The sequence below is a fragment of the Mesoplodon bidens genome (genome assembly GCF_964165515.1).
Source record: "Mesoplodon bidens genome assembly, chromosome: 10".
Taxonomy (NCBI): domain Eukaryota; kingdom Metazoa; phylum Chordata; class Mammalia; order Artiodactyla; family Ziphiidae; genus Mesoplodon; species Mesoplodon bidens.
Window position 1 is genome coordinate 88,839,965 of NC_138172.1, and position 25,062 is coordinate 88,865,026.

The 25,062-nt window shown below is 40.5% G+C and overlaps 1 protein-coding gene and 1 pseudogene across 3 annotated transcripts in view; one reads left to right on the forward strand and one right to left on the reverse strand.

The window, feature by feature from the left end:
• Positions 1-25,062, forward strand: part of LOC308623396 (uncharacterized protein) — a 171,993-nt gene that overhangs the window by 141,195 nt on the left and 5,736 nt on the right. For both annotated transcript variants that reach the window (XM_081245704.1, XM_081245703.1), the window contains one exon: positions 17,661-17,717. In XM_081245704.1, coding sequence (XP_081101830.1) covers positions 17,661-17,717 — 57 coding nt within the window. The remainder of the gene's footprint in view (positions 1-17,660; positions 17,718-25,062) is intronic.
• Positions 7,317-8,132, reverse strand: LOC308623776 (large ribosomal subunit protein uL18-like; annotated as a pseudogene). The gene has a single exon. The product of its transcript is annotated as a large ribosomal subunit protein uL18-like (transcript).

Here is a 25,062-nt window from a genome sequence, read left to right on the forward strand (position 1 = left end):
CAGAGTAATTATTGATATAACAGTTTTAATTAAGGTAACTTCCACAGCCTAAATACATTTCAAATCACATTTTCAACAAACATAAAGTAAGGGCCATTGCTTGCAAAATCCATTTTGCAGGTAGAAAAACTGATTGCAAGAATAAATGACTTGTTTAAAGACAGTTTGTCAGTACCAAAATCAAACCTAGCTGTCTTCACTTTTATCTCAAAGTATTTCTCATTAACCCTCATTTATGTCCAGGATCCACTCCTGGACTAGACCTCACTTTGCCCAGAGAAGGTCTCACAAGAGAAAAACAACGGATTTTAGGATATATCTCCCTATTATATACCCCCTCTTTTAATTTATATAGGAAATTAAACCACTGGTTCTTAACTATGGTTGATCATCAAAATCACCCATGAGACTTAAAAACATGCAATGATCAGGACCCACACCAGAGCCAATGAAATATAATCTCTGGAGGTGAAGTCCTTTAATACTTCTTTTTCAAGAAAAATAACATGTGTTTACTAATCAACTGCCTGACACACTTCCATATTGCTTTTTATTTCCTGTTTGGAAATGTCCCGAACCTCATACTCCTCTTTATTTATTATTTTCCATTGTCTACATTTTCTGTCCCTTTAATCTTTTTAAAAAGCTCCCCACCCCAAAGAAGTTTGATGATCTTGAAGATTTGGAAAGGAGATGGTATTAGAAAATTTTTAAAACTCTCTGTTTTAGAATGAAAGAATTAAAGGAAAACCATTTGCTGTGGAGGTGTCTTATCATTTCATCAGCATTTTTGGAGATGGTTGTTGGGAAAGAAGATTCACCGATGAAACAACACAAAGGAAAATGCATACAAAGAAGAGATCATTCGTAGTGAGGAAGAAACAGACCCAGCTGTGCTAGCTCATATTCAAGTGCTACTCTGCGACCTGTTTTAATTCTCTAAATGGTACTCTTAAATGAAAAAAAAAAAAAAGGTCTTTACAGGGAAGAATGGCCATCACTGAGGTTTCTTTTACCCTCTTTGTTGCACACAGTTCTATTAACCAGTATTAGAATAGGATTCATCCAAAAACCTAATATGATGAAACAAAACAACAAAATTTCAAATTTACCATTCCTCCAGAATGCTTGGTAGAGAATCGGAATTAACCCAACATTGTGATAAATTGGCAATAACGATGTTTACTGTTTCATACCATGTATTTAACAGTAATCATATTCTGAATATAATTTTTAAATTTATTTTTTCATTCAGGTAACACTGGTTTATAACATTATATGTTTCACATGTACAACATTATATTTCTACTTCTATATACACTACAGCTTGCTCACCACCCAGAATTTAGTTTCCATCCATCATCATACAGCTGATTCCCTTTACGTATTTCACCCTCCCCCCAAATATAATTTTTTTTTGATAAATCAAAGAGGTCCTATCTTTAGTTCTCATTGGGCAATTCTTTAGGTACAAATGTACCCACACAAAGCTGGCATGAAGTGACTAAGCAGAAAGGCCTGTGCTCTATCCGCCCTTTCCATCAGCACAGGAAGCAAGAGGACGCAGTTGACAGAGAGTGCGTACGTGTACTCATATTCATTCAACAATAGGTGCTGATTTTGTGTCAGGCACTGTGCTAAGGCAATGGATTTACGGCTGTGAGCATAAGTTTTGGTCCCTGCCTTTCTAATACTTACATTCTAACTACAGAGACAGAGAACCATGGCATTCAAACTGATAGTGGAAAAAAGCAAAGCCACTTAGTCTGCTCAGGCTGCTATCACAGAATACCATGACTGGGGGAGCTTACACAACATTTATTTCTCTCATTTCTGGAGGCTGAAGTCCAAGATTAAGGCTTTGGCAAAACTGGTGTCTGGTGAGGCCCTCTTCCTGGTTTGCAAACAGCTGTCTTCCCCTTGTATCCTCACATGGCTGAGAGAACAAGCTCTAGTCTCTTCCTATAAGGACACTAACCCAGCGTGGCAGGGTGAGGGCGGGGGGAACTCCATCCTCATGACCTTACCTAAACATAATTACATCCCAAATCCACCTCCTGATACCGTCCATTGGGGGTTAGGTTTCAACACATAAATTCTGGAGGGACAAACACAAAGTCCTTAACAGCCATCTAGACCCGTGTTATCCAACAAGATAGCCACTAGCCACATGTAGCTACTGAGCTCTTGAAGGGAGGTTCACCCATACTGAGATGTCCTGTAGTGTAAATTATACACCAGATTTCAAAGATTTAGCAGGGGAAAAAAAACACTATGGGGCTTCCCTGGTGGCGCAGTGGTTGAGAGTCTGCCTGCCGATGCAGGGTACACGGGTTTGTGCCCCGGTCCGGGAAGATCCCACATGCCGCGGAGCGGCTGGGCCCGTGAGCCATGGCCGCTGAGCCTGCGCGTCCAGAGCCTGTGCTCCGCAACGGGAGAGGCCACAGCAGTGAGAGGCCCACGTACCGCAAAAAACAAAACAAAACAAACAAAAAAAACACTATGGAAAATACCTCATGTATAATTTCTTATATTGTTACCTGTTGAAATGATAATATTTTGGATATATTGGGTTAAATAAAAAATATTACAATTTATTTTGCGAGTTTATTTATTTTTTTATTTTTTGCGGTATGTGGGCCTCTCACCGTCGCGGCCCCTCCCGTTGCGGAGCACAGCCCTTGCGAGTTTATTTTTTACGTTTCTTTAATGTAGCTATTAGAAAAATTAAAATTACTTCTGAGGCTCACACTTAACGTCCTGCATCATATTTCTGTAAGACAGCAGTGGTCTAGCCCCATGGTTCTCAAATAGAGGCGATTTTAGCAGACCAGCTCAGATCACTCCTTCAGACCCCTGGTTGTCACATGTCACCAGCATGTTCATGAGTAAGAACTAGAGGTTTCTCTCAGAACCCTGAATAGATGGTTTAAAGTTTAAGGCACATACTTATGGGTCTGAGTATCCACAACAAATATTCACAACAGATCTCCTTAGGCCTCATGTTAAAGAACTTATTGCTTATAATTCTGACTAGATGGAACCTTCCATAATAAAGATTTTAGAGTTCAAAATGAGCCACATGTGGTAAATGGTTCATCTCAGCGAAGTTTATTTCTGCCTGAATGTGCCATATGTTTTAAAGAAGTTAGGAAATTTGGCTGAAATCAGTCTCAACCCTGTAACATTCTGATAATTGCTTTTCTTTTGAAGGTATGCCTGATTTCAACTGATTTACTTGCCATGTGTTTTTTTCTTACTGCCAGGCAATAAAGAGTTCTGATTATTTCAGCTTTCTGGTTGTTTGGATTTTAGCAAGGAAGTGTAACCATACTTGGATGTGATGCATGACATATTTGAAGCTGTACTATCAAAGGGTTTTGGGACTTTGGCTAAATATTTAGAACCCCTACTTCTCTATTTCCATCCTGATGCAAGAGAGAAGCCCAGTGCTTATCACTGAAGTTCTTCAAAAATAACAGTAGGAAAATAAGTTTCCTTCCTTGGTCCCCAGGGATGGAAACCTACTTCCCACCTTCCCCACTCCATTGTCTCATCTGAAGACTCCACTTTGATCCTCCAGATCCACAGGCCCTGCTCACCTGAACCTCTCCTTCTCAAAGTGCAACTGTTGCTTTGAGATTTAAATAAATAAAGTTTTCTCATGCATGCATTAGCATTTTTACATCCAGCCCACCTCGGATTATTTCTTTTTTAAAAAATTAATTAGTTAATTAATTTTCTTGTTTGTTTGCGTTGGATCTTCGTTGCTGCGTGGGGGCTACTCTTTGTTGCGCGGGTTTCTCACTGTGGTGGCTTCTCTTGCTGCGGAACACAGGCTCTAGATGCACAGCCTTCAGTAATTGTGGCTCATGGGCTCGGTAGTTTTGGCTCGTGGGCTCTAGAGCACAGGCTCAGTAGTTGTGGTGCACGGGCTTAGTTGTTCTGTGGCACATGGGATCTTCCCAGACCAGGGCTCAAACCCATGTCCCCTGCATTGGCAGGCGGATTCTTAACCACTGCGCCACCAGGGAAACCCCCCGATTATTTCTTAAATAGGCAGAAAGTGGTGTGCCCTTATAGTCACAGTCTTCAAAATTTAGGCAAAAAATAAGGCTCTACTTGGAAGCAAAAGCAAACTGGTTAGTGATCGGGTGAAGGAAAATTATCTTGTTATAGAAACCACTTGAGGAAGACCAGGATTGGTCTACAAATACTGTGCTGCATCATTAAACCGCAGGAAGAAAAAAAAAGGAAACCACATTACTTTACATAACTTTCAATCCTCATGTAACCTCCCAGGCCCTCCCCCTTAGTCGGATGCATCATCTGCCTCTAAAGCACAATAATTTTCCAGAGTAAAACTCATCGAGGAAAAGTTCCTATACTTTGGATTAAAAATACACATAACTCATTTATATTCTAGGTGACGTATGACTATGTTGAACAGCAGGGAGAATAGCATATTGAGTTGGCATATGTCACAAATATTCCAGTTCTCCTTCTGGGTACTTGGTAGAATTGCATTTTCCCACCCATTTGAATTTAGACACAGCCATGTGAAGGTGGCTAAAAAAATACGAGCAGAAGTGATGAGTGTCACTTCCGGTCAGCTTTGAGAGGAAGTGCTCATGGCAGGGTGTATCAGCTCGGATCTTGAGTGAATTAGATAACCAGAGTTCTTCTGAAGACCTAACTTTGAAGATGTAGCCTGTGATGTTAAGTCCTAGAGACTTGGGGGTTTTCATTACTACAGTATCTATCTATTCTGACTAATAAACACATCACTTAGAATCTAGTATCTTATTTTTACCTTTTGTGTCTTCTCAAAATATCACTTACTTTCTCCCAACGTAACAGAGGAAAGAGAACCCTATAAACAGACTTAAAAAGAATCATCACAAAGGTAAAAGTACATTTAAAGCACAGAAAGTATACTATGAGGGAAGAAGAGGGTGATTGTCTGACAATAGATATTGCTGCTGCAGTTGTGTGTGTCTTGATTTCATAGTGCCACTTTGCTGTGCTGAGCACGGTGATTTGCTCCATCTTTTCCCCAGGCCAATTCAACAATGTTACCACAGAATGATTTTTAGTGACCAGTTTTTCCATGCCCTGCTTTTGGTTGCAGCTAGTTTTCCATTATGTTTTGATGTTTGTGGTCCTTATTTGACTCTGTTAGGATGGAGACTACCAACGTGAAGAACACCTGCAGTGTCTGAGGCTCAGCATCTAACTTTTCATGTGCTTTTTTTTCAATTCTCCCACTGTGTACTAACCACAAGTATGCAAGCTGGAAGACTGAATACTAATCAAAAGGGAAAACTGGGTTGGTTGTGGCTTAAGGTGTTCGTAGGAAATTCCTCCAGCTGCTGGGGCATTTGTTGAACACATGACTTCTGCTGGCAATGGCCGATGCTCTACACCAGCTGACTACCAATAACTGGAAAGTTTAGTTATTTTTCTTTTTTATTTCCACTTAATTTGCAGTTTTATCAAAATGAAATGTGTACTTAATTTTTAAAAATCAAACAATTCTACACAGCCTGTAATGAAAACTTCTATCCATCCCGACCCCTGATTTACACTCCTTGGATATCCATTTTAAAATCCATTCACTGCTTTTGTCATCATGTTTCCAAACAATCTGCTTCTCGTGTTGCTTGCTTTTTCAGATTTAGATAGATGTAACGATTTCCCACTATAGAACACAAAAACTTCACTTTACTGCATTAACATCCTCCTGTAGACATACAGGCACACATACGCATAGTATCAATTCGTTTTTGCTGTGTAACAAATCATCCCAAAATGTACTGGCTTAAACCAGCCATTTATGTACTCACAATTCTGTGGATCAGCCGTTTGAACTGGACTGCGCTGGGCAATTCTGGTCTTGGCTGAGCTCATGGTCAGCTGTGGTCAGTTACTGGGGTGGCTGGGGGCTGGCTGACCAGAGTGGCCTCAGCTAGGGGGGCTCTTCCATTCTCCACGTGGTCTTCTTCCATCCTCTAGCAGGTGAGGCCAGGCACGTTCACACAGAGGATGGACAGGGTCCCGAGGGTCCGAGTGGAAGCAGATGCAGCTTCCTGAGGCCCAGGCTCAGAACTGGCTTTCTGGTACTCCCACTTCATTCTCTCACAAGGCCAGCTGGATTTGAGTAGAAGAGGAATAGACTCCACCTCTTGATGGGAGGTGCTATAAAGTCTCATCGTGAAGGATACAGGGAGAAGAAAATTGTGGCCATTCTTGCAATCTACTACACACAAGTAGTATACATACACATGGGTACTTTCCCTCGCCACCATCCTCTTTACATGGACATATCATATATCACCAGTCAGAGTTAAATGAGTATTTAATATTGACCCTATTACAATGATGGACGTTTACTTATAACTAGACCTCATAGTGAACTAGGATTATATTTTCTTTCTTACGTGAGGATTTTTGCTCTGATCCTCAGAGTAAATAATTGTCCTGTTTTGAGTTGTTTGCTGAAGCTTTTCTATGTGCTTGCCAGTTACTCAGCTCCAAACTCTGCAGTAAGTATACATTTCCTAAGAACAACAGATGAATGATCAATTTCCTCCCCCACCCCCTTGGAGTCATCCCTCTGGAGCCCTCCATCCTTCTATTCCATCTGGACTCGGTCTTCTCTGGCCCTGTTGCACAGTAATCACTCTGAGGTTCCCTTGGCTACTTTCTTCTGTAGAACACCCTGTTTCTTGTCTACTGGTGTCCTCTTTCTTTCTCCTTATTTTGGAGGGTATGCTCTAGTAGGTTCCTGGAAAAGGGTGCATAGGCAGCAACTTTTTGAGACTTTGAATGTTTGAAATGCTACCCCACCTGCAGACCTGTCTAACAGCGTGGATGGAAATTCTAAGGTGGAAATTATTTTCTTCAGAATTGTTAAGGCACTGCTTTTCTACTTCCAATATTATTTTTAAGACCTCTGAGACCTTCTGATGCCTGATCCTTTGTCCATAATCAGGTTTTCTTCTCTAGAATTTTTCAGAATCATCTCTGTTTCTGGACTTCTGGGAAAAAAAGACAATGATATATCTCAGTAGGGGTCCTTTTTCATTCATCTAATTGCATGTTGACTCAATCTAATAACTCTTCCACTTATTATGGGACTTCTATTGGATATCCTTTACAGATAATTTTTTTACATCTTATTTTCTCTTATTTTAAAAACTTTTCACTTGTTTTACTTTTATGAAGGTTTTTGTTGGTGGTGGTGGTTTTCGCTGCTTTGTCAATAAGTTTATTGTCTTTATCTGAAAAATCTTCATAGAAAATTGTGGTTTGATTTATCTCTCAGTGGTCCACTCCTGAGCTCTGAGGCAGCTTGCTTTCTGAGCTACTCGATCTTTCCTCTGAGCAAGAGACATTCTGGAACAGTTCCAACTCTTTTTTTTTTAACTTCTTTCTTAGGCTTCTTCTGATTGGCCGGATTCTCTCATACAGTAGTACAGTTTTCGTGTACATCTCCTCCATCATGTCTGCAGCTATGTTGTTCTTTATGTATTGGGAGAATTGTTTCTTGTTAGCATCTTCATCATCTTCCATAAGGTAACTGAGCCACAATGTGCTTCTGAGGTACTTCTGCTTTGAATTCCCTGCTTTCTGAATCATAACCAGGGAATAATTTGGTACTGTGAGGCATTGATAAGCCTCCATCCACAACTCCCCTCAGAGCCCCAAAAACTTTATTTCCAGTGGTAGTTCTGGCAAAATTTTAGTTCAAATAGCAGGTGAAGGTACCAGGCTGACCATCAAAGCTTTCCTCGTTGTATTTATATCTTGTCCATGCAAAACCAACTGAGAAGCCTGCGGGCCAGCAGGAGGCCAGGACAGAATGCCACAGCATATCCGTCAGGCCAACCATCACCCCGTGCTTTGGGAGTTCATGAGCATCATCTTCGCAGAATATCATATGCCCTTCTATTCAGGCATAAGAGATTTGACAAATGATATCTCTATTGGTTACATGGACAAACATTCTTTATTTGGTTGTGTTGTACTTAACTTTTGTCCTGGATTACCAAGTGTTTCTGAGCATAGCAATCAATTTTACCCTCTTGTTTTCTTTTAAATTTTACTTGGTATCTCTTAAAGTAAGACTTATTCTTGATATCTTTAACAGAGATCCATGTTGATGGGTTGCCATTGACCTCTTTTTCGGAGTTTTTAAAATTTTATTTCTCTACCATTCTATTTAATATTTATTTATTCTATTATATTTTTAAATTCTAAGAGTGCTTTAAGTCTTGTGAATGTTCCTTTCCAAGAGCACTCTGTTCTTGTTTCATGGATGCAATATCTTCTCTTACTTCTCTGAGAGCTTTGTTTGTTTTTTATATTTTCTTCTGCTACCTGAATGGTCTCTTCCCTCTGTGGTGTTTATTAATTTTGAACTTTGCCTTTTATGTTAGATATTTCCTTCAAATATCTGTTACTCCTTGGCTGTCCATTTTCAAGAGAAGTCCTAAAACGTTAGTGGCAGAAGTCCTAAAAAGTTCCTGTCTGAGGAATGAAAGTGTATGTGTGGGATTTGCAACAAATGAGATTCACTGTTGGGCTCCCCCAACGGTCTGTGTCTGCACTAGTTTTCTATTGCAACGGTAACAAATTACCACAAACTTGGCTGCTTAAAGCAACACAAATTTACTACCTTACAGTTCTGGAGGTCAAATGTCTGATTCCGTCTTGCTGGGCTAAAATTAGGTTGTCGGCAGGGCTGCATTCCTTTCTGGAGCCTCCAGGGAAGAGTCCATTTCCTTCCCTTTTCCAGGTTCTAGAAGCCACTTGTATTCCTTGACCTTTGGCCCTCTTCTTCCCTCTTCAAAGCCAGTAACAATGGTCAAGTCTTTTTCATATCACATCACTCTGACCTCTTCTGCTTCTCTCTTCCACTTCTAAAGACCCTGGTGATGACACTGGCCCACCTGGATAACCCAGGACACTCTCCCTATTGTGGTTGGCTGATTAGCAACCTTAATTCCATCTGCTACCTTAATTCTCCTTTGCCATGTAACCTAACATAGTCACAGGCTTCAGGGATTAGGATGTGGACATCACTCTTTCCACAGTTACCCCAGTACCTGTAGACACTCTCTCCTGGGCTGATCCATTTACCCAAAGAGGAAGGCTCCTTTCTCCTGCCAGTGCACATGCAGAATTCTGGGGGTCAAATGTTGCTGGCGGTGCCACTAGTTGGTCTGCAGATGCCCCTCTTAGCCTCCCTGGTTTCTATTTGTCACGAGTGCCCTCAGCTGTGTCCAGTATTCCATCATCCAGAGCAGTCTCACTCAACCTCTTTTGAGAATAAACATTCAGTCTTGTACTGAGTTGAGAAGGTATAGTCACTGGCAGTGCAGGATACCATAGGGAACCTAGGTCCAAGTATTCCTTAAACAGATTCTTAATCACTCCTCCTGGTGTCAGTCTTGCCCACACCCCTTTGGAGGGAGCTGGTGCCTCTACTACTGAGACGCTTGGGGCCTTGGTGGCTCCATCAAACCTGATTTTTGGCTTTGCTTCTTACAGGCTCTTGCCATTCAGCTTTCTCCTGTCTAGTAAGTCAGTTATTGCCCATCCATCTGCTTTCTGGCTTTCAAAATAATGCTATTTCCTCTTTTGTTCCCATGGTCCTTATTGATGTGTGCTTTTTCATTCTCTGTCATCTTAGTGGGGCTTCGAGAGGGAATGGAGATTCGGTCATGTTTTGTTTTATCTGCCGTGTTTAGCTAGAAGTCCCTATGGTTTGTTTTTTGGGAGCACTAAGTAATTGTGAAACCAATTATATCCTTTATATCCTGTGTTCTGTATGACAATCAGTTTCTATTAGTTTTCACTAAACACCAGTGACAAGAGTTCTGAAATTTTTGTGTTCCCTATGAAGGAAAAAAAAGGAAGTGAAAATGGCAATTACCAAGTGGCTATCTCAAAATAGTAAAGTCAAAACAGCCTTCTTTGCCTCATCTAGAATAGGTGCTCAATAGGGCATTTGTATGAATTACATGCTGTCTAAAATGTACTCCAAGAATCAGGCAGGTCCAAGCTTTAATCCCAATATCGCTGGGCACAGGCCTGTGCAAACTGAGTTGTTGTTGAATAAATACTGATGAATTCATTAGCTGTTTTTCTTAAGTTGAAGCTAGAAAAGCAGCTGCTTCTCATTCTAAATGTCTGAAATGAAAAGTGAAAAGCACAACACCCTAATCAATTTCAATGAAGGCAAAATATTGAATTCCCTGGAATGCATCAAACAGAACTTTGATATTTTATATACTAGTGATACCGCCAGTAGTAAATCAGATAAATCATGTATAGAAGGTGTAGATTTTATCACCTCCTAGTTATGTTATATTAATATGTCATTCTCTCTCCTCTTCCCCCAAAGCATGCTATTTCATTAATTGTTTTACTTTTTCCTGATAACTTCTGTCTGAGGACTGAAAGCTTGGCCAACTACTGTTTTGACAATGCAGGCGAATGGGATGGAAACATCACCCAGTTAGAGGCAGAGTGGTGGCTACAATCTCAGTCTCCTTCTCTTAGCACTACGGCTCTTTTCACAAGTATTTGCTGCCCTTTTGGGGGGCCTATAGTTTGTTCCATGTAAATATAAGAGGTGTTGGAGCTAGCAGTGGGTTACTAGGGGCCTCCGGGCATCTAGCAGTTTGCTCAGACCAACAGCCAACACAGCTACGTGGCAGGCTCCAAATGAGGACTTTGGCTGCTCTCAGAAGGCTTCTTCTAGCCCTAGGCTAATGTCTCCACTGTATTGGGCTTTCTTTGTTGACACCTAAGAGCAGCAGCTGCATCCAGCACCACCGTGACAAAGAAACTTGTGTTAGCGAGGCCGACCTCTGCTCTGAAATGCTCCTAATTAGCTGTTAATACATGACATCTTCACACACACACCTCAGTGCAAAGAACAGCCAGTTCAACCCATGAATAGAAAGCTGACGACAAAGGTGAGAAAGAATGAATGGTTATGATACATTTTGTTCTTTCAGGGTAAAAGAAAAATATGATGAATTGTATATTGTAGTACTTTGTTGTCCCATATTTATGATTCCAAACCTGAGATCTCATCTGGACTGCTGGGTGGCTTGGAAAACAGAAGAAAATATATTTCTTTTTTTTTAAGTTTTTTTTTCTTTAATAAACTTTATTTTTGGCTGCATTGGGTCTTCACTGCTATGCATGGGCTTTCTATAGTTGTGGCGAGCAGGGACTACTCTTCATTGCAGTGCGCAGGCTCCTCATTGCGGTGGCTTCTCTTGTTGCGAAGCCCGGGCTCTAGGTGCGTGGGCTTCAGTAGTTGTGGCACGTGGGCTCAGTAGTTTTGGCTCCCGGGCTCTAGAGCGCAGGCTCAGCAGTTGTAGTGTACAGGCTTAGTTGCTCCACAGCATGTGGGATCTTCCCGGACCAGGGCTTGAACCCGTGTCCCCTGCATTGGCAGGTGGATTCTTAACTACTGCACCACCAAGGAAGTCCTATATTTCTTTTTAATCTGCTCTTCAAAGATTTAAAAGCAGTTGAAGAGATACTTATTAAAACTTCAACTAGCTCTGACCTAGAGCTAGTTGAGCTAGTCTGTAGCACAATCTTTCTTCTCGTAGGACCTCAATGTTTCTCATTTATAAATGAAGGGATTAGATTCTCTATATATTGAACTAAGAGGTTTCTGTCAGTGTTAAAAACCTGAGATTCTAAGATAGGCAACTTTCCTGAAACGACGGGGAGGAAAGCCTTTGAAAAAGCACAACTCCCATTATATGAGGATTTGTTATATCCAACTCGGATTTAGCACCTTTATACACAGACAGGTGTTAGAAATTTGCAATGAATAAGAAATATGCTGAAAGATTTAGTAGAAAGAAACAGCATATTGTTTTTTTTAAAATAGCAATATTGTTTTTTGAAGAGCTCTGTGCACTGGGAAATTGTCATCTAGTACCAAAGAAAATGTTTGTCATATTTATGTTTCCATTTCATGATCTCAAGCACAACTTTGTAACTATAACTGTGACTGGTCCACCTGTCAACTCCTGGGACCTGGAGATTTCTAACTCCACGGGGAAGACAAGAGAGTATTGCCTTCCACTGCACCTCTCAGCCCCACACAAAGTGTTTTATCATGTATCATCTCATGCAGGACTCATTTCCTACAGTCAGAAAGACACAACTTGAAAGAACTTTTTTTGCAGACATTTTGAAAGCTAAACTTCTCTTTTGTGGGTGGTAGATGAAAGCTCAGTGTTTGATTACCCATGGCCTTATAGCTAAGATGAATATTCCACTCTGCTTCCGCACAGTTTCCCAGGGTATAACCAATTCCCCTGATGGAGAGTGGATTAAATTTGCAGATAAAACGTGCTGAGGCAAAAGAACTGGCCTAGGAGCCTCAAGGAAGGAGAGTTCAGAGCCTAACTAATGAGGTGGGTGGTCTAGGGAGAGTCACTTTCCTTCTTGGAGCTCAGTTTCTCTACTGTATGTAATGCCCACGTCACTGCATTCTCAACAAGAATCTTCTCAGGTAGTTTGTTTTGTGGAATCATGGCAGCCTGGAATGTTTTTGCTCCTTTCTTTCAAATTCCTGGGAATGGCTTAAATAAGGAGAGGTACTATCACTCCAAAGTGATTTTAATATGTCAATCTTGTTTGAGGCCTGTTGGTAATTCTCCAGATCTTGCTCTTTTTTATGACTATATTCAGTTAGGATTAGGTTTGGCCACGAATAATGGAACCCTAAATAATGAAGACCTGCACAAGGCAAATGTCTTCTCTTTCATGTGAAAGAAGCCTGGGGACTTCCTGGTGGTCCAGTGGCTAAGACTCCACACTCCCAATACAGGGGGCCTGGGTTCGACCCCTGGTCAGGGAACTAGATCCCATATGCCACAACTAAGAGTTCGCATGCCACAACTGAAGATCCTGCACGTGGCAACAAAGATCCCATGTGCTGCAACTAAGACCTGGTGCAGCCAAATAAATCAATCAATAATTTTAAAATAAATAAATAAATAAATAAAAGAAGACTAGGGGCAGGTATCTAGAAATGCATCAGCAGAAAATCATCACAGACGCAGGCTCTATCTTGCTATACTGCCAGTTTTAGCATAGGGATCACACCTCATAGTCTAAGATGGTCCCTCAAGCTTCATCCATTATTTTGACATCCCTCTCCACTGGAAAGGAGAGAAGGCTTAAAAGGGAGCACCTTCTTGCTTTAAAAATCACTTCTGGAAGTTACATGTGGCACTTCCACTTACATCTCACTGACCAGAACTTAGTCACATGGCCACAGCTAGCTGCAAGGGAGGCTGGAACAATGTAGTCTTCAATCCAGGCAGCCATGGGCACAGCTAAATGAGAGGGTTATGGAGATGAGCACTAGGGTCTGACCCAGATCAAACATCCTGCAGAATTCTTTCACTCTCAAACAGTCATGAGCTATTCCTCTGGAAAGGCTATAAGATTAAATTAGGAAGTACTATCTCAGGAAGGACAAAGAGGCGATAAGATGGATAAAAGATAGCCTCAAGATACAGTAGACTGTTCCAACAATGTCTTAACACATCCATGCAGAATGTGTTAACCTATCAGAGAGATGCAAGGGGTGTGGTCATGATGGGTTAACTAGAAAAGTTTCCATGGATAAATTTTATCCAAAATCAAAGAGATGGGAAAGATATAATTTGGCAGGACAAAGAGGTGGGCTGACTATGGAGAACAGTATGGAGGTTCCTTAAAAAACTACAAATAGAACTACCATATGACCCAGCCATCCCACTACTGGGCATATACCCTGAGAAAACCATAATTCAAAAAGAGTCATGTACCAAAATGTTCATTGCAGCTCTATTTACAATAGCCCGGAGATGGAAACAACCTAAGTGCCCATCATCGGATGAATGGATAAAGAAGATGTGGCACGTATATACAATGGAATATTACTCAGCCATAAAAAGAAACGAAATTGAGCTATTTGTAATGAGGTAGATGGACCTAGAGTCTGTCATACAGAGTGAAGTAAGTCAGAAAGAGAAAGACAAATACCGTATGCTAACACATATATATGGAATTTAAGAAAAAAATGTCATGAAGAACCTAGGGGTAAGACAGGAATAAAGACACAGACCTACTAGAGAACGGACTTGAGGATATGGGGAGGGAGAAGGGTAAGCTGTGACAAAGCGAGAGAGTGGCATGGACATATATACACTACCAAACGTAAAATAGATAGCTAGTGGGAAGCAGCCGCATAGCACAGGGAGATCAGCTCGGTGCTTTGTGACCACCTAGAGGGGTGGGATAGGGAGGGTGGGAGGGAGGGAGATGCAAGAGGGAAGAGATATGGGAACATATGTATATGTATAACTGATTCACTTTGTTATAAAGCAGAAACTAACAGACCATTGTAAAGCAATTATACTCCAATAAAGATGTAAAAAAAAAAAAAAGAGGTGGGCTGTTTCAGGAAAGAGTGCAGTTGTTCTTCGGAAAAACCATAAAGTGAAGAATGTTCTCTTCAATTCCCCTCTATTCTCACCTCTATATACTTTCCTCTCTTTCAACACTATTCCCTTTCCATAAGCATGCAATGGTGTGGGCATTTGTGTGTGCGCACACACATAAACACACACACACATGCCCATACACAAAGGTATACACTAATATTTTACTGAACCATAATTTAAGAGGAAAAAACCAAATCTGCTAAACTAATTAACTCTTACCTAACTTGCTACCATCCCAGGAGTACTGTACAAATTAAATTAAAATTAAAGTTCCTGGGAGTGAGCATTGCTTCAATTCTAGGCAATAAATGCCCTAGAGACTATTACTTACAGACCCTATGAGGATGAAAAAAATATACCCTCAAAGAGGTTATACTCCGCTAGAGAGCCATGAACTTTCCTTCCAAGAAAAACATGCAGTGTGACCTTTTATTTAAACTGTTATGAGGGCACCGGGAAAGCAGAGTTTAATCCCAGCTTGAGAGGAGGATGATGAGAAATGGGTAATATTTTGTAGATAGAATTAGACCTGGTTGAAAGGAGGACATGTCAGATGGAAGGACCAGCCTGAGAAGAGGATGGAGGTGGATGACAGTGAGTAGCCTACATGATGGAAGGAAAGGGACCAGGGAGGGCACAATGAGACTTGCAGCTGAAAATACAGTTTGAGATCTTATCATGAAGGGACTTGGAACTTTAACAATAAAATAAATGGACAATACAAGAAAGTTAGAAAGTACCCTGATCAAAGCTCTTCTATAAGAAATGTCATCTGGAGGCAGCACATAGACTGAAGGGTGAAAAGAAGTGATCCAGGCAGAGCAGCTTGGAGACCAGCTTAAGTCCAGATAAGAAGTAACAGAGACCTGAATAAAGTTAGTGGGAATTGAGAAGACAATGTATCACTAATGGTGAAATTTCATGTGAAAATCAGGTGGGATATATGGGGGAGGAAGCCCTTCTAGGCACTTCTCAGGTAACACCATGTGAGTTTCCACATTTCCCAATGTATGTGTGACCCCTGAGCCCAAGTGCAGAGAGGCAGAGGGAGGGGAAGGCGGGGGGGTTGGCAGAGGAGAGGGGAAGGCAGGGGAACCTTAATAAACCAAAAGGTAAGAAGAGAAAATGAAATCATAGACTTTCAGAGGTGAAGGGGCCCTACAACAAGGTTCACATTTTTTACAGATGAAGAAACAGATTTGGGGACATAGTGGTAGCCCAAGACCTGTGGAACTTGCCCTCCCTGGTGTCTTAGCAGGAGAGAGATATTATCTATCTGAAAACACAATATGGAAAGTCATAAGACAAATGACAAACTGGGGAAAATATCTGCAACATACATCACAGGTAAATGGTTAATATCAGCTAATAAAAGCACCTAGTTAACAGGAATGAAAAGATAAAGCGCCCAACAGAAAATGGGCAAAGAGACATGAACAGTCAGTTCATACACACAAAAACTATAAATGGCCCTTAAGCACATAAAAAGATACTCAACCTTACTCAAAATAAGACAGAGGCACATTAACACTGCCCTGAGTACAATTTCTTACCTCCCAATCAAAAGTTGGACAACACGACTGGTGAAGCTGTGGAGAAATGGACACTCATGTTTTGCTGATGAAGGTGGGAAGTGGTACAACCCACAGGAAGGGTAATGCGGTGATTTCTATCAAAATTACTGATGCATGGGCTTCCCTGGTGGCGCAGTGGTTGGGAGTCCGCCTGCCGATGCAGGGGACGCGGGTTCATGCCCCGGTCCGGGAGGATCCCGCATGCCGTGGAGCGGCTGGGCCCCTGAGCCGTGGCTGCTGAGCCTGTGCATCCGCGGCCTGTGCTCCACAGCCAGGGGGACCACGGCGGTGAGAGGCCCACGTACCACACACACACAAAAAAATTACTGATGCATTTATCCTTTGACCCAGCAATCCTATTTGTGGGTATTTACATAGAACTTGCACATGTGGAAAAGACAGAGACATGCACATGTGGTTATTAATTGCAGCGTTATTTGTAATAGTAAAAGACTGAAAACAAGCCAACTGCCAGCATAAGGAACTGGTTCCAGAAACAGTGCAAGAGTTTCACAGTAGAATTCTACACAGCTGTAAAAAGGAGAGAGATTCTTTATGTCTTGATATAGAATAAGCTCCAGAGTACATTGTTAGGGAAGAAAAAAGTATGTTGTAGAACATGCATAAAGTATGTTATTTTTTGTGTCAAAAAGGGGAGAAACAAGATACATATTTGTACTTGTCCCTGCAAAAAAGCAATACTGTAAAGATAAATAAGAAACTAATGAAAAAAAGTTTGTCTATAAAAGGAGAGGTTGTGGGGTAAATGAGAACAGAAATCAAAGCTAGATAGCTCAGTATATATGTTTTTATTTCATTTTGATTTTTTTTACCATGTAAACATGTTTAAAGTAGAAAAAAACACACTATAAAACTTAAAAAATGGCAATCTGACAAACATGTAATTGAGCCATTCATGGTATTATCACAGCCAGGAAAGATCTGACCTAATCACAAAGGTCAGGGGAGCCTTCCTGGAGGAAGTAGCTCTTGAGTTGAGATCTGAAGAATGAATAGAAGTTAATGGGTTCAGAGAGCAGGGAACATTATAATCAGAGAGGGAAACCTGTGCAAAGGCTCTGTGATGGGAAGGGGAAAAGTGCTTATGAAGAACTGCAAGCAAGCAGAATAGCAAAGCCAGCTTTGAGATGAGGCTAGACCAATAAGGGCAGGCTAGACCATGTGGGGTTGTGGGCCATGCTGAGAAATGTTTTTTTCTAAGAGCAATGAGATGCTGTTGAAAGGTTTTAAGCAGGTGGAGAGGAGGAGGTCCAGGGGAGTTTGTGCTTTCTTCAGGGGAATATTCGTAGTCACTGAAGATTATAGAGGAAAAAGTGTGGTGTGATCACTACACTTGTTCTTGGAACTGTTGGCCCACCCATTTCCTCAATTCACCTGTAAAATCACATGTAATGCTTTGCTAACAACAGTCTACATATTTCAATTATGATCCATCAGTTGCTATTTGCCAAAAACATTACACAAATTGCACAAAGGATAAAGTTGTTATAGTCTAATTTACATTGGAACCTATCTTCGTTTCTAGGCAACATCATTGCACTGGATAATGATGGTTCCGACCCTCAGAATCTTTCACAATCTGGTAAGTGAAATGAATGAGGGAACCAATTTCTATGTGTTCAGGCCAGTATCTCACCCTATTAGATCCAGCCTGGGAATAAAACCCATTTTTAATGCACCATTTGATAAGAATGCTTAACCTCAGTATGTGTTGTAATTAGAGAGATAATTAGAACTTCACTAGAACCTCTTAAATCTAGAAATACATTTGAAATTCACCTAGAATGAAAATTGCACTACCTAAGACTAATCCAAGGCATTTTTCCTTCCAACTCTACCTTGCCTTCCCTGCCATCCCAAAGCTTTTGCAGTCTAAGAAGTGTGAAGAAAGAATTTTATAGGTAGTGCATATCACAGAAGGCTAATGGATTCAGTTGAAAATTGCTTTATATGTTTATGGCAAAGATGCTTATGGGGAAGAAACTGGAGGTGGCCTCTCAGGGCAGACAGGTCCTACATGTCTGTGATCCAGATGAGTAACCACAGGGGAATGGAATCTCGGGTGTAACTTGAATTTTCAGAGTCCATATCATCCAAGGTGTATCTGAAAGAGCCGTGTGGCTGACGGGTCTTGGTGCTCTGCCTGCTGTCAGACCCGTGCCTCTGAGGTGGGAGACCCGAGTTCAGGACACTGGTCCACCAGAGGCCTCCCGGCTCCACGTAATATCAAATGGCAAAAGCTCTCTCAGAGATCTCCATCTCAATGCTAAGACCCAGCTCCACTCAACGACCAGCAAGCTCCAGTGTTGGACACCCTATGCCAAACAACTAGCAAGACAGGAACACAACCCCGCCCATTAGCAGAGACGCTGCTTAAAATCATAATAAGGTCACAGACACCCCAAGACACACCACCAGACACGGTCCAGCCCACCAGAAAGACAAGATCTAGCCTCATCCACAGGCACCAGTCCCCTCCACCAGGAAGCCTACACAACCCACTGAACCAACATTAGCCACTGGGGGCAGACACCAAAAACAATGGGAGCTACGAACCTGCAGGCTGCAAAAAGGAGACCCCAAACACAGTGAGTTAAGCAAAATGAGAAGACAGAGAAATACACAGCAGATGAAGGAGCAAGGTAAAAACCCACCAGAACAAACAAATGAAGAGGAAATAGGCAGTCTACCTTAAAAAGAATTCAGAGTAATCACAGTAAAGATGATCCAAAATCTCTGAAATAGAATGGAGAAAATACAAGAAAGGTTTAACAAGGAGCTAGAAGAACAAAAGAGCAAATAAACAATGATGAACGACACAATAAATGAAATAAAAAATTCTCTAGAAGGAATCAATAGCAGAATAACTGAGGCAGAAGAATGGATAAGTGACCTGGAAGATAAAATAGAGGAAATAACTGCTGCTGAGCAGAATAAAGAAAAAAGAATGAAAAGAATTGAGGACAGTCTCAGAGACCTCTGGGACAACATTAAACACACCAACATTTGAATTATAGGGGTTCCAAATGGAGAAGAGAAAAAGAAAGGGTCTGAGAAAATATTTGAAGAGATTATAGTTGAAAACTTCCCTAACATGGGAAAGGAAATAGCCAATCAAGTCCAGGAAGCACAGAGAGTCCCATACAGGATAAATCCAAGGAGAAACATGGCAAGACACATATTAATCAAACTATCAAAAATTAAACACAAAGAAAAAATATTAAAAGCAGCAAGGGAAAAACAACAAATAACATACTAGGGAATCCCCAGAAGGTTAACAGCTGATCTTTCAGCAGAAATTCTGCAAGCCAGAATGGAGTGGTAGGACATATTTAAAGTGATGAAAGGGAACAGACTACAACCAAGATTACTCTACCCAAAAAGGATCTCATTGCGATTTGATGGAGAAATTAAAACCTTTACAGACAAGCAAAAGCTAAGAGAAATCAGCACCACCAAACCAGCTTTACAACAAATGCTAAAGGAACTTCTCTAGGCAGGAAGCACAAGAGAAGGAAAAGACCTACAATAACAAACCCCAAACAATTCAGAAAATGGTAATAGGAACATACATATCGATAATTACCCTAAATGTAAATGGATTAAATGCTCCAACCAAAAGACACAGACTGGCTGAATGGATACACAAACAAGACCCATATATATGCTGTCTACAAGAGACCCACTTCAGACCTAGGGACACATAGAGACTGAAAGTGAGGGGATGGAAAAAGATATTCCATGAAAATAGAAACCAAAAGAAAGCTGGAGTAGCAATTCTCATATCAGACAAGATAGACTTTAAAATAAACACTATTGCAAGAGACAAAGAAGGACACTACATAATGATCAAGGGATCAGTCCAAGAAGAAGATATACAATTGTAAATATTTATGCACCCAACATAGGAGCACCTCAATACATAAGGCAAATGCTAACAGCCATAAAACGGGAAATCGACAGTAACGCATTCATAGTAGGGGACTTTAACACCCCACTTTCACCAATGGACACATCATCCAAAAGGAAAATAAATAAGGAAATGCAAGCTTTAAATGATACATTAAACACGATGGACTTCATTGATATTTATAGGACATTCCATCCAAAAACAACAGAATACACTTCCTTCTCAAGTGCTCATGGAACATTCTCCAGGATAGAACATATCTTGGGTCAAAAATCAAGCCTTCGGAGCTTCTCTGGTGGCGCAGTGGTTGAGAGCCCGCCTGCTGATGCAGGGGACATGGGTTCGTGCCCCGGTCCAGGAGGATCCCACATGCCGCGGAGTGGCTGGGCCCGTGAGCCATGGCCGCTGAGCCTGTGTGTCCAGAGCCTGTGCTCCGCAACAGGAGAGGCCACAACAGTGAGAGGCCCGTGTACCACAAACAAACAAACAAGTCTTTGTAAATTTAAGAAAATTGAAATCATAACAAGTATCTTTTCCGACCACAATGCTGTATGAGAGTAGATATCAATTACAGGAAAAACACTGTAAAAAATACAAACACATGGATTTAAACAATACACTACTTAATAACCAAGAGATCACTGAAGAATCAAAGAGGAAATCAAAAGTTACCTAGAAACAAATGACAATGAAAACACAACGACCCAAAAACTATGCGATGCAGCAAAAGCAGTTCTAAGAGGGAAGTTAATAGCAGTACAATTGTACAAGAAACAAGAAAAATCTCAAATAAACAACCTAACCTTACATCTGAAGAAATTAGAGAAAGAAGAACAAAAATCCCCAAAGTTAGGAGAAGAAAAGAAATCATAAATATCAGATCAGAAATAAATGAAAAAGTAATGAAGGAAACAACAGCAAAGATCAATAAGAACAAAAGCTGGTTCTTTGAGAAGATAAACAAAATTGATAAAGCATTAGCCAGACTCATCAAGAAAAAAAGGGAGAAGACTCAGATCAATAGAATTAGAAATGAAAAAGAAGTAACTGACACTGCAGAAATACAAAGGATCATGAGAGATAACTACAAGCAACTCTATGCCAATAAAATCAGCAACCTGGAAGAAATGGACAAATTCTTAGAAAAGCACAATCTTCCGAGACTGAACCAGGAAGAAATAGAAAATATAAACAGACCAATCACAAGCACTGAAATTGAGACTATGAATAAAAATCTTCCAAGAAACAAAAGCCCAGGACCAGATGGCTTCACAGGTGAATTCTATCAAACATTTAGAGAAGAGCGAACACCTATCCTTCTCAAACTCTTCCAAAATATAGCAGAGGGAGGAACATTTCCAAACTCATTCTACAAGGCTACCATCACCCTGATACCAAAACCAGACAAAGATGTCACAAAGAAAGAGTACTACAAGCCAATACAACTGATGAACACAGATACAAAAATCCTCAACAAAATACTAGCAAACAGAATCCAACAGTACATTAAAAGGATCATACACTATGATCAAGTGGGGTTTATCCCAGGAATGCAAGGATTCTTCAGTATATGCAAATCAATCAATGTGATGCACCATATTAACAAACTGAAGGATAAAAACCATATGATCATCTCAATAGATGCAGAAAATGCTTTTGACAAAATTCAATACCCATTTATGATAAAAACCCTCTGGAAAGTAGGCATAGAGGGAGACTACCTCAACATAATAAAGGCCATATATCAAAAACCCACAGCCAACATCGTTCTCAATGTTGAAAAACTGAAACCATTTCCACTAAGATCAGGATCAAGACAAGGGTGCCCACTCTCACCACTATTATTCAACATCGTTTTGGAAGTTTTAGCCCCAGCAATCAGAAGAAAAAGGAATAAAAGGAACCCAAAACAGAAAAGAAGAAGTAAAGCTGTCACTGTTTGAAGATGACATGATACTATACATAGAGAATCCTAAAGACTCTACCAGAAAACTACTAGAGGTAATCAATGAATTTGGTAAAGTAGCAGGATACAAAATTAATGCACAGAAATCTCTTGCATTCCTATACACTAATGATCAAAAATCTGAAAGAGATATTAAGGAAACACCCCATTTACCATTGCAACAAAAAGAATAAAATACCTTGGAATAAACCTACCTAAGGAGACAAGAGACCTGTATGCAGAAAACTATAAGACACTGATAAAAGAAATGAAAGATTATACAAACAGATGGAGAGATATACCATGTTCTTGGATTGGAAGAATCAACTTTGTTAAAATTTCTATATGACCCAAAGCAATCTACATATTCAGTGCAATCCCTATCAAACTACCAATGCTATTTTTCACAGAACTGGAACAAAAAATTTCACAATTTTTATGGAAACACAAAAGACCCCAAGTAGCCAAAGCAATCTTGAGAAAGAAAAATGGAGCCGGAGGAATCACACTCCCTGACTTCAGACTATACTACAAAGCTACAGTAATCAAGACAGTATGGTACTGGCCCAGAAACAGAAATATAGATCAATGGAACAGGATAGAAAGCCCAGAGATAAACCGACGCACATATGGTCATCTTATTTTTGATAAAGGAGGCAAGAATATCCAATGGAGAAAAGACACCCTCTTCAATAAGTGGTGCTGGGAAAATTGGACATCTACATGTAAAAGAATGAAATTAGAACACTTCCTAACACCATACACAAAAGTTATCTCAAAATGGATTAAAGACCTAAATGTCAGGCCAGACACTATAAAACTCTTAGAGGAAAACATAAGCAGAACACTCTATGACATAAATCACAGCAAGATCCTTTCTGACCCACATCCGACAGAAATGGAAATAAAAACAAAAATAAACAAATGGGACCTAATGAAACTAAAAGGTTTTGCACAGCAAACCATAAACAAGATGGAAAGACAACCCTCAGAATGGGAGAAAATATTTGCAAATGAAGCAACTGACAAAGGATTAACCTCCAAAATTTACAAGCAGCTCATGCAGCTCAATATCAAAAGAACAAACAACCCAATCCAAAAATGGGCAGAAGACCTAAATAGACATTCCTCCAAAGAAGATATACAGATTGCCAACAAACATATGAAAGAATGCTCAACACCACTAGTCAATAGAGAAATGCAAATCAAAACTACAATGATGTTATCACCGCACACCAGTCAGAATGGCCATCATCAGAAAATCTACGAACAATAAAATGCTGCAGAGGGTGTGGAGAAAAGGGAACCCTCTTGCACTGTTGGTGGGAATTGATACAGCCACTATGGAGAACAGTATGGAGGTTCCTTAAAAAACTAAAAATAGAACTACCATGCGACCCAGCAATCCCACTACTGGGTGTATACCCCGAGAAAACCATAATTCAAAAAGAGTCATGTACCAAAATGTTCATTTCAGCACTATTTACAATAGCCAGGACATGGAAGCAACCTAAGTGTCCAGCTACAGATGAATGGATAAAGAAGATGTGGCATATATATACAATGGAATATTACTCAGCCATAAAAAGAAACGAAATTGAGTTATTTGTAGTAAGGTGGATGAACCTAGAGTCTGTCACACAGAGTGAAGTAAGTCAGAAAGAGAAAAACAAATACCATATGCTAACACATATATATGGAATCTTAAAAAAAAAAAAGTTCTGAAGAACCAAGAGCAGGACAGGAATAAAGACGCAGACGTACAGAATGGACTTCAGGACACAGGGAGGGGGAACAGTAAGCTGGAACAAAGTGAGAGTGTGACGTGAACATATATACACTACCAAATGGAAAATAGATAGCTAGTGGGAAGCAGCCACATAGCACAGGGAGATCAGCTCGGTGCTTTGTGTCCACCTAGAGGGGTGGGTTAGGGAGGGTGGGAGGGAGATGCAAGAGGGAGGAGATATGGGGATGTAGGTACATTCATAGCTGATTCACTTCGTTATACAGCAGAAACTAACACACCATTGTAAAGCAATTATACTCCAATAAAGATGTTAAAAAAATAAAATTTCTGTGTATTCTTACACATTCATCATCAAAAAAGGAAAATTGCTTTATAGTTCTTTGAAAAGGAAAAAAAAAAAACACCTTAATTTTGAAACTGAGTTTCAGAGGCCAAGTATGAAGAAGACAGAGTGTAAGTCGTACGGAGAGAGAAAAAACTGCTCTTGCAAGAACCCACTGGTAAAATGTTAATATATGCATAAGAAAATTGTGTTCCTTAATCTCTGAAGAAACACTTATCACTAAGAACCCTTTAATTCTTTTCCTGTGCTTGATTTATTAGCTTATGAAATTATGTTAATAACTTTCATGTTAATGGTTTGGGGACTCAAATATCTGATTTTAATAATGAAGTAATTTATGCAATAAATGCAATCAGCATCTAGGAATCTCACTTAACACAATGGTATTGGTGATTAGCCAATGCTAAAACCAGTGAGTGTCGGCGTGGGGCAATGCATGTGCTTCTGCAGAGAAAATAGATCTCGCTGATGGGTGATAGGCACAGAGGTAGGGGCAACTCAGGGCACGTGATGTGAGCTGCAGCTCTTAGCTGCAAAAGCTTTGGTAGCGAGGTTGAGCATGAATCCAAACTTAGCTTATGAACTGTGAAATGAGTCTGGTACTCACTAACTATAGAGTAAATCTACATAGGATGTGTATCCATGACAAGGAACATTTGTATGTTTGTTGGAGTGGAGTGATCTGCTGGAACGAAACTGGGGAGCTCAGAAAAGAGCAGATGAAGGGATAGCCAACAGCTTCCTGGGAGACAGCAGAGCGGCAGTGGGCGGAAGGCCTCCCGGGAGGTCGAGGGGACACCTAGGAGGAGCGGAGGGTTCCCAGTCCTGTCATCAGAAAATTCATGTCTTAGAATAACCTGGGCGCTAGTGTTAGTCAACTTTGGCTTTTGAGAGTATTATGGTGAATTATCCTTTTTCCTTTGCTTTGTTTTGTTTTTTGACTTTTTTCCATTCCCTTCAGATCTAAAGTGTAGAAACA